Source organism: Ochotona curzoniae, unplaced genomic scaffold (genome assembly GCF_017591425.1).
Source record: "Ochotona curzoniae isolate NIBS_2020 unplaced genomic scaffold, NIBS_Ocur_1.0 scaffold_274, whole genome shotgun sequence".
Lineage (NCBI taxonomy): Eukaryota > Metazoa > Chordata > Mammalia > Lagomorpha > Ochotonidae > Ochotona > Ochotona curzoniae.
In genome coordinates this window covers 8,142,142-8,156,238 of record NW_024467101.1, presented here as the reverse complement: position 1 = coordinate 8,156,238, position 14,097 = coordinate 8,142,142, and the positions used below count along the sequence as shown (strand labels likewise).

General features: G+C 55.5%; 1 protein-coding gene across 11 annotated transcripts in view; it reads right to left on the bottom strand.

Annotated features, from left to right (window-relative positions):
• Positions 1-1,086: 1,086 nt before the first annotated feature.
• The window catches only part of ASCC2 (activating signal cointegrator 1 complex subunit 2), a 39,774-nt gene continuing 26,763 nt past the window's right edge, over positions 1,087-14,097 (bottom strand). For 5 of the 11 annotated variants that reach the window (XM_041003455.1, XM_041003454.1, XM_041003447.1 and 2 more), the window contains 10 exons: positions 13,932-14,006; positions 12,535-12,727; positions 11,029-11,243; positions 9,901-10,020; positions 8,204-8,209; positions 4,476-4,569; positions 4,270-4,391; positions 3,353-3,455; positions 2,110-2,189; positions 1,087-1,626 (listed from right to left, as the gene is read on the bottom strand). In XM_041003455.1, coding sequence (XP_040859389.1) covers positions 1,455-1,626; positions 2,110-2,189; positions 3,353-3,455; positions 4,270-4,391; positions 4,476-4,569; positions 8,204-8,209; positions 9,901-10,020; positions 11,029-11,243; positions 12,535-12,727; positions 13,932-14,006 — 1,180 coding nt within the window. In that variant the 3' untranslated portion in view covers positions 1,087-1,454. Of the gene's footprint in view, positions 1,627-2,109; positions 2,190-3,328; positions 3,456-4,269; positions 4,392-4,475; positions 4,570-8,203; positions 8,210-9,900; positions 10,021-11,028; positions 11,244-12,534; positions 12,728-13,931; positions 14,007-14,097 lie in introns of all 11 variants that reach the window. The other 6 variants (XM_041003453.1, XM_041003446.1, XM_041003450.1 and 3 more) reach the window with 3 other exon arrangements.

Below are 14,097 nucleotides of genomic sequence, written 5' to 3'. Positions count from 1 at the left end.
TCCTGAAAGGGTGCCCTCCAGATCCGAGAGGAGGGCCTGGCACTGTGTTGCGAAGAATCTGATGAACCATCTTATGAAATTCACACTAGTCAGGAAGCTCATGTGAGGCACAGATGCCATTCTAGGCGGGTGGGGGTGGGGGTACAGGTGACCCAGTGCAGGTGAGTGGGGCTGCAGGCAAGGCTGGGAGCACCCTTACCTCCTGACCCAGCTCTTGGGTCAAGCACTGGTCTGAGCTCTGGGAGTGAGAAAACAGCCCCTGCCTAGGCTGGGCGGTGGCTGATGCCTCCAGCAGGAACCAGGGCCTTCCAGTGACCCTGGGCCTGGCCCCAGCTCATGCGGGGAGGACAACAACCCGCTTGTCCGCCCTGCAGCTCCAGCACACCCAGCACCGGAGAGACACGGAGGGATAGCTATTGATTTTCACTTGTGTGCGCTGACCAGGCTAAACCAATTCGTCAAGTGCCTGTCTGCCTGAGCTTCCCTCTCCCTTAACCATGGCCAGAGAAATTGCAAGAGCAGCCAGGGTGATTTGTCAAGGTCTGGCTGGGCACGGGACCTGGCATCAGCCATGGCCTCCATCCAGGGCAGCCCCGAGCTAGATCAGCCCAGCGTGCTGGGAGGCCCGGGGGAGCCCTTTGAAAACCCCCACCCAGGAAGTCCCGCCTGCTTCGCCAGGGCGTGGCGGTGACAGCTCACTGGTGTCTTGGCTTCTGCATGTTTGGTTGGAGGGGATTTGGTGAGAGTGTACACTGTGAGACAGAGATGACATCACCCACGGGGCTCTAGCAGCCCACAGACGCCAGGAGTCAGGTTGAGTATCCATTCCATCTCTCTCTAGCTGTGGCCTGGGGGCAGGCAGGTGTCTTCAGCCCTTGGTGCCTCACTTTTTTCCCACCTGCACTATGGGGCTGAAAACAGTACCTTCCTCCTGGGCTGGAGTTGACAAAACACCCTCCAGGACTTTGTCTGCAGGCAGGGGCTGGAGGCTGCGAGAAGGGGGTCACTCAGCAAGGCAGAGCAACATGAGGAGGGGTTAATCTGGCCCTGGGCAAGGGTCAATGAGCACACCATGGGTCACTGTTTGAAACGGTCAAAAACTTTATTTGCAGACATTTTTTTTTTGGTTGGTTTCCTGCTGTTCAGGAAAAAATAGAAGTGATGTCTTGCTGCACGAGGCGTGGGAGCCTCGGGGCTCCGTCCCTGTCCCTTTCCCCGCCAGCACATCTGGGGGAGGTGCCTGCTTGCTGGTCCCTCGGGTTCCTCCGCTGTGGGTTAAGGCACTGGGGTGTTCTGCAAGAAGGCGCTCACAGCGGGCTGGTAGGCGACAAGGCAGCCTTCTCAGGGGCTGCAAAGCTGAGAGGCTGTAGAGGGGTCTTGCTGAGGTCGTGGCCCCTGCAGGGGGCTGGCTGGCAGGCAGGCAGGCCCTCCGTGTTGGCCCAGGCACAGCAGTCTCAGGAGGGGATCATGCCTTTGTTTCTCTTACGGTCGGCCATGGTTCTCCGGTTGTGGTTGGCTCTTGTCGCCTTGTTGGCTTCCTTCCTCCTGCGTTCCTGCGTGGTCTCACGACTCTGCCCATGGCCTCGTGGGTTGCCGGTCACTGTGGCGGAGTTGTCATGCCGGTACCTGCGTGACAAAACATCCGTCCCCAGGGGAGTCCGTTAACCTCACATCCCAGAGGGTAGAATCAGCCCTGAGCTGGTGTCTCCTCTGAGTCTTGTCTGCAGAGGGGCTCACTGCCAAGCTCTGGGGATGGACAGCTGGTTGAGTAGCAGCCAGCAGGAGTGGAGGAGGGGATTCTGGGGACGGGGCCCCTCTGCAGGAGACAGCCCACAGCCTTGCCTGGTGGCCTTGAGTGTGGTGTGCTCAGATGTGACCCAGGGGCCTTGCAGGCTCTCTTGGCTGCTGGGGTGTGTCCAGAGCCTGGCCTCGGGTCAGGGCTGGCTCCCACTCTGCTTTTAGAATGAGATTCCAAAGCCTTGCTCAGGCGTCCTGCTTCGCACAGGCAGTGCTGTAAGAGTCCCTGAGACGACTGGCTTTCTGCCCCCGTCTTGACCTTAAGTGGAGACAGATCCGTGGCCCCCCTAAACCATTTCCCCATTTGCTCACCCCTTCCTGGCGAGGAATGCCATGCGCCTGGCTTCTGCTTTCTCCCTCAGCACTGCAGGGTCTTGAACGAAATGGTCAGGCTGTGGAGGGTGGGGAGACAAAACAAGGACTCATGAGCTGTGTCATTTCTCTGAGGCCAGGCTGGGAGGAATTTCAAGGGCACCCCATGGCAGCTGTGAGGCTCTATCTCGGGAAGTAGCTGGACTTGCTGTGGCTTTTAGGAGCCCCGTCCTCATCCATCCTGGGGAGAGGCAGTGGAAGGCACCCCAAGTATAGCAGGACGCTGAGAAATGGGAGCAAGGGGTTGCTTGGGATGGCTACAAAAGAGGTCACAGAGTTGAGGCTCCTTCTGACAGAGCCTGTGGGGTCACGAGAGCAGCCAGCTGTCCTGGAAGCCAGGCCTCGGCCCCGGAGCTGGAGGCAGAGCCTCCCTCTGGTGACGGCTTTCTGTGCCACCAGCAGTCCAGGGGAATACTGTGACTTGGGGACAATAGGCAAGCCACGGATTTGCTACTGAGTCTCAGAGAAAACCAAACCAAAGCCAGTGCGATGAGCAGTATATAAAGACTGATAGCTGTATACAAAGTCCGGGGCTGGCCCCTTTCCTGGGGAGAAGGGGAACTGGGTCTGGGCTTGCACCCAAGGGCCCCTTGGGCTGGGCACTTACTTCCCACCACTCAGGGCAGCGCCCACCAAGCCTGGTCATTCATTTCCATGGCTAACCTGGTCTCAGGGACATCTCAATTTGTTAGTCTGCTGGGAGAGGACAAGGGAGTGTAGGGTCCCGTGCTGCTGCCCCATTCAACCTGAGCAGTTATGCTTGTAATCTGTTTTCTGTATGGAGCTTTTAGGTAAGATTTTCAGTGAAAGGCAAAGTTTAGCTGCTAAAATAACAGAATTTCCAAACCCACCAGTCCAGACGACCTTCAAGGGTCCTTGGACTCCTCTGTTCTCAACAGTTGCCATCCTGGGCACGGTGGCCAGCAGCTGCCCTTCTTCCAGCCCCCAGGCTCCTGTGCCTAAGGAACCTGGCAGCTCAAAGGCCCAGCCTCTAACACATGCCCTAGTCCCTGGTGGGCAGCAGAGGCAAGTTCTAAGCCAGCCGCTTGTCAAGCAGACTGCCTCGGCACGAAGCGGCCCCTCCTTGCTGAGGTAGGTACGTTGGGGCTGCCTCAGGGCGAGGGGGTGCGAAGCCCTGCAGAGCTGCAGCTGCCCCCACCAGTGCCATCTGCCAAGGGGGTACCTTGGGGACTTCATTTTCCACCTCCTCCTCTTCCTCGTCATCGTCTTCCTCCTGCCCTTCTCCGGGAACTCTGGTTCTCAGCACCTGAGGGATGGTGAAGGGCCTGCAGTTTTGGAAAGGGTGAGATTAAAGACAAGGTCAAACCTGGATGCTAGGACGAGGTGGGGCTTAGGAGGCCGGGAAATGGCGCTAAGTGTTTTTGCAAGTCAGTTTTGCTTCCACCTCCAGATTCTTTGAGTACATTGGCCTGACGTGGGTGCCCGGGGGGAAGCTGAACTGGGGCCCGAGGTCCCTCTAGTCTTCCCTTTTGTCAGGCAGCTCTGCTTTGATCTGTACTGGGGAATCTCCACTGGGAGAAGCTTTCTGCATTTAAGAAGAAAAATGTAAAATGGGCAGGTGTTTGGTACAGTGGTTAAGATGCCGCTTGGGATGCCTGCATCCCCCATCGGAGTCCTGGCTTTGAGCTACAGCTCTCCTCCTGATTCAGCTCCCTGCTAATGTCCACCCTGGGAAGCAGCAGATGGTGGTCCAAGTACCACTTGGGCCCCTGTCACCCACTTGGGAAACCTAGAGTGAGTTCCAGGCTCCTGGCTTCTGCCTGGCCCACCCCTGGGTGTTACATCTGGGGAGTGAATACGGAATGGAAGGTCTCTGTTTCTCTGGCTTATAAAGTTAAAAGTACTGCTTAAGATGAAATGCTGCCTTGCCCAGGGAGGGCTGAGGGAGTGGGGGCAGGATGAGGAGCACTGGGCTAGGAGTCAGGAGGTGTGGGTGTACTCACTCTGCTTCTGCTCATGACTTGCTCTCGGGATCCAGCCCTAGCTAAGTTGTCTCATCGGTGTACAGAAGGGGTCAGAGGCGCTCCCCCTGGCCTGGGTTGCTCGGCCCCTAACATGCTGCCCACCCCAAAACCTCACCTGCGGCTTATGAGCTCATCATCAGAGTCTGCATCGTTGGCGCCCACCTGGTTGCCGTCGTACGTGTCATCATACTCATCCTCGTAGTCGTCACCATGGTAGTCTCCTGGCTGCAGGGGCACCTGCGACGAGCGGAAGCATGGGTCAGAGGGGACTCGGGCCAGTCGGGTGTTCCTGCCTAGCAGAGGCCCAGCCTGGGCACCTACCTCCTCCACCACCACGCTGTACTGCTCGTAGCGTTGCCGCTGCGCTGCCACCGCTCGCTTGTCATTTATCAGGCTCCGTACGTTTTCCTCCTTCCTGGCGCCGGGAGCGAATGGGAGAGAGGAGGGGAAGTCGTGAGGCTGTGAAGGCTGGGGGGTGCGGAGGTCTGCAGAGACCACGGCTCCTTCCCCTCGCCCTCAGATCAGCCCCAGCGGAGATGGAGTGTTGAGCGATGGAGGGCAGGACTTCACTGGCGTCCTGTGCCCTTGAGAACGGGTCCCAGCACTTCGGAGGGTATCCCAAGAAATGCTGCCAAGATGCAAACCTTCTGACCAGGAACTCCCTCTCAAGGCATCCGTGCCAGAGACAGTGCCGGCTAAGACGCAGAGAGAGGTCTGGTTGAGGGTTTTCTTTTTGCTTCAGAGTGAAAAATGGAAAATGATTAATGTCCAAATAGTGAGCGCTGCATCTGGGTCTCAGACAGTCGCGCGGCCTTCTCAGCCTGACGCTGATATATTTGTGCCAACAGGAAGGGGCTCTGTCTTGGACTCGAGGGGGAAAAGCCACAGAAAACTGCACCCGGTGGGATCTGCACAGCAAGGCAGCAGCTCTGTTTCTGAGGGTGCATTGTGTGTAAGTAAAATGCAGAGGAGCCTCGTCAGTTCTACACCCAAGGCCCATGGTCATTCCCAGGAGGGACAGGGACTGCTTGAATCATTAAAAAAAAAAAAAATGAATCTTATTTTTGAGAAATAGAGGAAGAGAAAGATGCAGTTAATTCCCCAAATACCTTCTCCAGCATCACTGCCTCCCAGGGTGTGCATTAGCAAGAAGCTGGAGTCGAGGCTTGGGCATTTGGCATAGCATCCAACCTCTGCCTGGAATGCCCATACCCCGTATCAGACGAGTACCTGCTTTGAGTCTCAGCTGCTTGGCTCCCAGTCCTGCTTCCCACTAATGTCCAGTCTGGGAGGTAGCAGTTGACAGCTCTGGGACTCCTACATTCCCAGTCTGTGTTCTGGGCGTCTGGCTTTTGTCTGGCCCAGCCCTGAGGGCTGTTGTAGACATCTGGAGGAAGATATCTTTGCCTCTCAAATGACAGTAAGCAAACAAAAATTGAAAAAGAGAAAGAGAAGCCAGGACCAATTATCTAGGCAATATGCAATGCAGGTATCTTAGCTAGTGACTTTGCCACTGAGCTCCGGGGGCCCTAGGGGCTCTGGTGGGTGGGTGGGGACAAATAGGATGTGGATCCATCACCTTTTCATCACAACAGCCTTCTTTGTCCCATTTGGGTGCAGTGGAGGGGAGCAAGGAATGGGCTTAGGGTCCCAGCAAGTGGTAGCACAGCCTTAGGGATTCAAGTCCCTTGACTCCGGCTTTGCAGACCTGCAGGAAAATCTGGCTTGCCAGGTGCATGTGCGTGCACAGGCCTGTGGAATGTGGTTTCTATCCCTGCAGGAGGAAATCAATAGGAGATGGCAGGCAAGAAAATCCAGCTTAGCTGTGAAATTGGGGCTCTGTGATATATCAAGGATAGAGAGGAAAGAAAAAAAAAAAAGACACAAAGTCATCTTCGGTCTCCCTTAAAACCCTCTATTGCCTGGCTTTTGTTGGAGCAGGGCAACAGCTGTCTGGGAGCCTGGGGCAGGTTGGGATGGCGGACCCCACGCTAGTGGGCCAGGATTTGGCCCTCTGCAGGAGTCCTATTTTAGGGGATGCAGGCCAAGATGGGCACATGGAGAAAAGGATAACATAAGGATCAGAAACAGTAGAGTCAGGGAGACAGACAGGGAAATGACAGCCAAAGTGAAAACATGTGGGAAGGCAGTATGTGTGCCCTGGAGACGGAGGAGGGCGACATGGGGTCTGCAGGGAGGAGAAATGCAGCCTCATGGTCAGGTGCTGCTTGAGTGGGACGGAGGCGCCAGAGTGTGGCACAGATGCAGCTTTTGGTTTGGACCAGGAGAAGTCTCAGTTCACAGGAGTCCTTCTTACCTACCTACCAGGATGGAGGCCTGTGGCTACAGCCCTGCCCAGTACCTAGTTTTCTTTACCAATTGGAAAAGGGGTAGACAGGAAGTGAAAGGGGTACCCGCTCATTCAACTGGTTGGTGCCACTGCAGAGGGCATCCCCTCAGACTTGACACGCATTTCCTGAGGGCCTACTTGCTGCCAGAATCCATGCTGGGCCTGGGAACCAAAGATGGGTGAGAAGTGTCATTGTCCCTCCTGCCTCATCCTGTGGGTCTGGTCTAATAGTACCTTGTTCTGAGGCAGTTTTCTCACACTGTGTGACCTCTGGTTGCATGGCTTCCTGGCAGGCCTGGAGGGAGAAGCCTGGCAAATGTCACTCACCCTAGCTGAGCTTTGGGAGCAGGCACAAGTAGGCACAGTGGAGCCTGGCACCTGAACAGCCCATCTAGGGAGGTGTAGCTTTGGCTCCAGGACCTTATATGGAGCCTACATGGAAAAGAAAGATCAGGTGCAAAGCCAGCCGTGAACAGTCAGATCTGAGGGCCTGATTTCAGGGCCGGGGGCTTCTGAGACTGGTTCTGGGGCAGGGCAGCCTCCTGTAAATGACAGTGAGCCTTGGGACTATGCAGTTTCCTTGCAATCCTACCATTTTTCTTCGTTCCTTCAAGGCTGTTCTTCAACGTGACTCTCCATTTTGAACTTTAGGTCCCAAGGTTTCACAGCAGAGCTAAGGCCAGACATGGGCCCTCTGACTTGAGCCAGCATGGCCACTTCCTGAGCCTTGTGACCACAGGCACGTCCCTTCCCCTCACTGTGGCTCAGTCACTGCCCCAGCATCCACTTCCAGGAAAGATGGGAGAATGGGATGAGATGAGGTGCAGAAGTGTTCAACAGGTGAGTCCTGCTTCTTAGGCTGCAGGACCTGGCACAGCCTTTACTGTAAGCCAGATGGAAAGCACATTTTTGGCCATAGAAGCTTTTGGGACAAACTTGTGATTTTCCAGAGCCCTGTGGAATAGTCCATAGGAATTAGTGGTCCCCTGCCACTCCCACCCGCGTATACACTGCTTCCTCTTTCCTTGGACATGACATACCTTCAGCACACATGCTTGGTGTTTGCTCAATAGCCTCCCTCCACCAGACCTTCATCTTAGGTAGGTCTTTCCAACTCTGCACTCTACGCTGGAGCTCCAGGCCTTGGCCCTGTGACTCAGACCTCCTGATCAGATGTTAGGGGAGCTGAGAAACTCCCAGGAAAGGTTTCCTGGTCTCTGAGAGCAAACCAGGGAGGCTTGGACTGGGCTTGCCCTTGGCATGGCCCTTTCTGGAAGCCTGGGCCAAGACAGCTGCAGCGCCCCCTGCAGCCATGAGGGAACCACACTGCCCAGCAACAAGCAGAGGTCCCAGACAGGACAGGCTGGAGCTGCTACTGCTGCACTTCAGGCTCACCAGCCCCTCACTGCCCTGCCTTGCAGCTCCCGGTCACCCCAGGGAATGCATTTCTTTAACTCAAGCTGCTCTGTGCTTCCTACCTGACTGTACAGCACACACACACTCCAGCTCCAGCACGGAAGGCCCTGTGCTGCTTCAGTTCTCATGTGCTCTCTGCTCAGTCTAGGACAAGTGTCCCAGCAGCTTGCCAGTCTGTCACTACCTGGTTCCTGGGCTAAGCCTTTCCCACGGTCTCTCTGTGCCCTTTGAGGTCAAGGCCTGGGTGTCAGGCTCACTTTGTTCCCCTTGTCTAGCACAGTACCTGGTGCTAGTAAACCACTTAATAAATATTTGCTGAATGAACAGATAAATAATGAACACACAAATGAAGGCTTTGCCTCTTTGCAATCCTCAGCCCCCAGGCTGCACAACACAGTGAACTCAGTAAACATTTGTCACCCGGTCTTGCTGCCTGGCAGCCTGGAGTTACCCAAAGCAGGGGCGCAACTCCCAGACACCTGGCTGGCTCAGTGCCAGTCCCTCTGCTGACCCAGACAGCTGCCAGTGGGTCCCTTGGCAAGTGGTCATGGGTGATCTATGACCTGGGTAAGGTGAGGTGGTCCCTTAAAATAGTGTGGGCCTTGGGTAAGTCCACAGATCAAAGCCAAAGGAAAAGGCCACATCCAGAGATGCCCAAACTCAGTTAGGTTCCCTGAGTTGAAGCAAGGGGACCCCCTGGCTGTCCGTCTCCTGCAGCGGGATCTGCGCAAGGTCATGCTGGCCAGGCAGAGCTGCCCCCGATGCAAGATAACATCTCTGGCTTGGAACCTGGCAATGTTGCAATGTGTGTGACTAAGCAGTTTGTAAGTACTTCCTGACCAGTCAGCCGGATGGCTTTATGGCTGCCCGGTGCCTGCTCCCCAAGCTTAGCCAGCCAGGCCTCTAGCCCTGGGTAACCTTAGGGAGGGGCAAGCCTGTGGAGCCCTAACTGTGTGAATGAAGCAGCTCACTCACACCTCTACCCCCAGAGCTCCTGCTGAGACAGCAGGGCTGGTCTCCCTCATCGCTGAGGGCCACACTTGTCCAGAAGGTTCCAGGCACCAACATCACTTCCTAACTCTGGTGGCATGGCGTAATGGTGCCACCATCAAATGGGTCACCACTCCCAAAGCCGGGTCATTTGTTACATCAAAAGTGTCAGCTCCTGGGCCCTGCCCCGCATTCACTAGTGCCTCGCAGCAACTGCTATTGCTGCTGCCCTGCTTGGAAGGCCTCTCCCTCCCTCCCTCTGACAGAACTTGCCCCTTCACTGCCCTACTCCTAGGGCCCATGTCCCTTTCTCAGACGAGCCTTCCTGATAGGTCGTCTATGAAACTCCACAGTGTCATGTCCATCCGTCCGTTACATCTGTGACTTCACGTGGCTTGTTTGACCAATTGATTAAGGCATACTCCATGTGGGCAAGGGCCATATCTGTTTCACTACAGTCCCAGAACCTGACTAATCCTGGGCCTAAAATGCTATAAGCACCAAGCAAATATTTGGTGAACAAATGAATAAATCATGAATGGACAGTGCCACAAAAGCAGAAAGGACATCAGTGAAAAAGAAGGAGAAAGGCCTTGAAATGGAGTCATTTCAGCTAGAAAGCTCACTGGGGGCAAGTCCTTCATTTTCTCCTTCTGTAGCAGCTTGGGGAAAAACAGGTCAGAGAGTGCTGAGCAGCACGCAGCCCCACCCCCACCCGCAGACTTGATGGCCACACATCAAAGGCAGTGAGAAGCTGGCAGGAGCGCGCGTTGGCCCCTCTGGCCTTTTGCTCTCCACACGGAGCAGACGCTAACAACCACAAACACAGACTCTGAGCCTGAAGCGCAATCATGAAAGTGCCTGTTCCCCTGCAGGGAGCAGGAGCCGAACCCATGGCCAGGTCTCTAAGACAGGCTCTCGGTTCTCTTGCTTCCTCTCTGCACCACTCCCCCCACCCACGCCCTTAGCCCCATGGCACCTGGACCTCACCTCCTGCCCTTGTGCACCCGGCTCAGGTCCACGGAGTCCCTGCTGAACACATCAAATTCATCGTTCTGGAAAACGTTGTGCCGAGAGGTGAGCAGGGGCGTGGGGTCTGGCTGCACCTGTCTGGGAGGCGGCACAGAAGTCAATGTCAGGAGGCCCCACTGCCCTCCAGCCTCATGGCTGCACTTATGACCGGGCTCTGCCCCAGCTGGGCCCGCTGGCATGTGCCATGCCCACAGGTTCTCTGTTTCTTTAAAGCTCCCTCTCTGCACCATGTGGTGCCCAAGCAGCCCCTGAGACAGAGAGTCAGAGGTCACTCAGCCTGTCCATGCCTCAGTACCTCGAGCTAACTGCACTCATCCACTCAGTAAACATTGTTCATGGAGGAACAAACAGGAGTGCTCCTGCTCCTATGGAGCCTTCAGGGCAGCAGTGGGCCAAACTCAGACAAGGCAGGTATGGGGGGTTGGGATGGTGGTGTGGTAGGTTAAACTGCTGCCTGCTATGTTGGCACTCCCATATAAGCGTCAGTTTGAGTCCTGCTTGCTCCACTTCTGATCCAGGTCCCTACTAAGGTGCCCGGGAAAGAGTATAGCATGACCTGAGTGCTTGGGCCCCTGTTAACCCACGTGGCAGGCCCAGATGGAGCTCCAGGCTCCTGGCTTCAACCTGAGCCAGTCCAAGCCATTGTGTGCCATTTGAGAAGTGAACCAACAAATAGATCGCTGTCACTCTCTCTAAATGTCTTTCAAGTAAATAAATAAATCTTAAAAAAAAATGTGTGTGGGGGGGGTGATGTGAAGGAAGTGGCAGTCCTTGCCTGGTCTCCTTCAGGAATCTGTTGGGAAACTGGTGACAACAGAGCCCCGAAGGGCTCAGTAGTCTGTTGCAGTCCCCCGGTACAGTAGGGGACCCAGCTTTCCACACTCTCTGCCTCTCTGAGTGGGAGAACCTCCAGGGAGGCCCTCAGGTTTTTTTTTCTTTCCCAAAGCAGGCATCAGTGTAAATGGCTGGTCCCTCCTCCAGCAAGCTGGGTCTTGGGGCTGTGAGGAAAACAAGAGTAGGAGGCAAGGGGAGAGCCCCCACCCAGAAGCAGCTGGGCCCCGGGAGCTTCCGCCCACCATCTCCCACCTGTCTAAGCTGCGGTCCAGCTGGCTGAGGGCAGGGGCCAGTCGCTGCTCCAGGATGTTGTTGATGACCTGCTCCGAGTCGTAGTGGTAGTGCTCCAGGCAGGCCAGGATGAAGCCCTCACCGAGGTCTGGCAGCAGGTCCTTCACCTGGGAGATGAGTGAGTCCAGCTCCACACCGCTCACGCTGGTGGCCGGGGCAGCAGTTGCTCCCAAGCACTGCAGTGAGAGAGGGGAGGCAGAGCTGGCTGGGGCACAGGACAGCAGGTCCCAGACAGTGTTGCTCTCAGCAGCAGGGCGCCCCGACCCTGGCCCTAGCCCACCTGCATGGGCAACCTTGAACCCCAGGTGACTCAGGTCTCAGTGAGAAGGCGTTCAGCAGCTGAGCACTGCTACGTGTGACTGTGGGCAGATTGTTTCCCCTCTGGGCACCTCGTTTTCCTCCTTAGAAAAGGGGTGCCTTTTCACCCACCTTGTGGGATTCAGAACATTGACATCCACACTCATGAGCACAGTAGCTGGTGGAGACGAGGGCCTCCTTAACAGCCGTGGTTTCTGCTAATCATGCTTCTCAGTCAAGTCTAACACGTGGACTGGCCCTGGTGAACAACATGGAGGTGCTTCCCTTTACTGGGTTTCTTCTCAGTGTGTGTAGGTGTGTGTGTTGGGGGAATTCAATTTATATACTGCTCAGTGTGGTTTCATTTTGCTAAGTTTTTTTTACTCAAGGAAAAGCAACACAAATCAACATAGCCCACACCCTGCATGGCTTAGTTCTAAGAAACCAAATGGCAGAACAAAGAAGCAAAGGCAGAAGGCGGGGCTGCCATTCTCCAAGCCCTTGTAGGAATGATGGGGATGGGGCGTAGTGGATGCCAGTATTGTGGACAGCGGGTTAAGCCAACTCCTTGCAATGCCAGCCATCCCACATGGGGGCAGGTTTGAGTCCTGACTGCTCTACTTCCCGTCTAGCTCCCTATTAATGTGCAAGGAAAATAGCAGAAGATGGCCTGAGTTAATTGGGCCCCTGCCATCCACATGGGAGACCCAGATGTAGTTCCAGGCACCTGGCCTGGTCCTGGCTGTCGTGGCAACTTGGGGAGTGAACCAGCGGTGGAAGGTTTGTTCTCCCTCTCTGTGACTCTGCCTTTCAAATAAATAAGTCAGTCTCTCTCTTTAGATAAATTAGATAGATACACATTTAAACTCAGAATATCCAGGCAGTGGCTCTGAGCATGCCAACAGCCCCACCGATGGCAGGGCCAACGGCACTGATACGTCTGGGGCCCCAGAGCTGGTGTACAGCAGGACCCTTAGTGCCTGCTCTCTCCTCACACCTGGTCCAGCAGGCCCTTCTTGCCTTGGCACATTCAAAAGCCTGTATCTCAAGATGCTGCTGACATCTTACAGATCTCTTCTCTGACCGCAGAAACAAAGCACAGAGGTTTACCATGCCCACCATACACCTCCCCCTTAGGAAGGGACTAGGGACGGCATCCCTGACACGCACCTCCTCTTCCTCTGAGTTGTCTGGGTGTGGCGGTTTTTCACTGATTGTCTCTGTTGTCGCTGTGACTCCATTGGATTCCCCGTTGAGGTCCTCGGCCACAGACGAGTCTCCAGTGCCTGTGGCTTTCTGTCTCTCCACCCCTTCCCATGCACTTTCCACTGCCTGGAGGATGTAGGCCGTCCGTGTCTCATCCCTATGGGAGCAGGTTAAGGGGGTCTCTCTCTGTCAGGACCATAGCCTTCTCCACCACCCTAGCTCTGAGGGGGCAAGATTTCTTAGTGTCATCCCCTAGCATATGATCCCATTAATTGGGGGGGGGGGAGCGATGGGCAGGCAGAGGGGCAGACCATGGCCACACAACTTTACAACCTAACACCTGCCACTCAGCAGAAAGTGGGCAAAAGCAGGGCTGGGAGCTACCACAACAGTGTTCTAGGACATGGCACTGCTTTGCAGGATCACCATGGAGGAAGGTCTGATGGGAACGCTGCCACTGGGCTCTGCCCATCAAGCAGAGGGCATTTTGCAACAAGGCTGGAGGTCCAAGACATGTCCTGGAAGACTGAATAATCCATCCCAGCTGTACAAACAGCCCACAGGTTTATGTCTCCTGTCACCCCTCTTTCTCTACCACTCCGGGCACTGACAGGCCAGCAATTAAGAGTCACTTTTTCACTCTATTTCTAGTCCAAATCCTCATCATCCACCCCAGGATACCAGTAGCAGCCTCCTCTCTAGCACTTGGGCCTCCTACAAGGTCCCCAGCCAGGACAATCTTCTTCCTGTGCCACAGCTTATCCAAAGTATGCACCTGCAAGTCCCCACCTGCTTTAGACTTCAGTCTTCCATGCTCCCCAGCACTTGGGAGGCCAGAGGCCCAACTTCTTCATGAGGGTCATCCTAGGGCCATGAGTGAGTGAGTCCACTGACCCCTAGCTCACCTGCTTTGCCCCAACCCCCTACCTGTGAGGCCCCATCCTCAGGCTACACACCTTACTCTGCACCCTGCATTCTTAGAGGAGCCTGCTCTGTCCTCCGTCAGGGCCTGAATACTATTGGTACTGGCTGCCTCCTATTCCTTCTCTTGTTCTCGTCTTGAGCATTGCTTTGGCCAGGCACTCTCACCCTGAGTTCCTCCCCAGTGAGTGTCTATTTAACTACCTGTTTACCTGTCCAGGGGGGCAGGGCCAAGGCCAGGGTCACAGAGGCCCAGACACTAGAGAGAAAAGGACTGTACCTGCCTGACCTGAGTGTTAGAGCACACATCTCTAGAAAAGGGATCTTGACAGGTGTCCACAGATGATGTGGGCTGACCCTGTGTTCTGGGGCTGGGCCTGTCCCTGCCCCTCTGGGTGTCTCAGCAAGCCACCTGTGCCCCGTGGGTTGTGTTAGGATACAAGACAGACGAGGCCTGCTGTAGCAAGCTGATGTCTTCGGCCACTGGGAAGAGTGCATCATAGTCCCGCAGGAACCTGCAGGGCAGAAGACAGATGAGAAGGACAAGGCAGGGGCCACTGCCTGGGTCTGCTGCCCAACCTTGGAGCTGGGGGGAGCCAGTGGCAG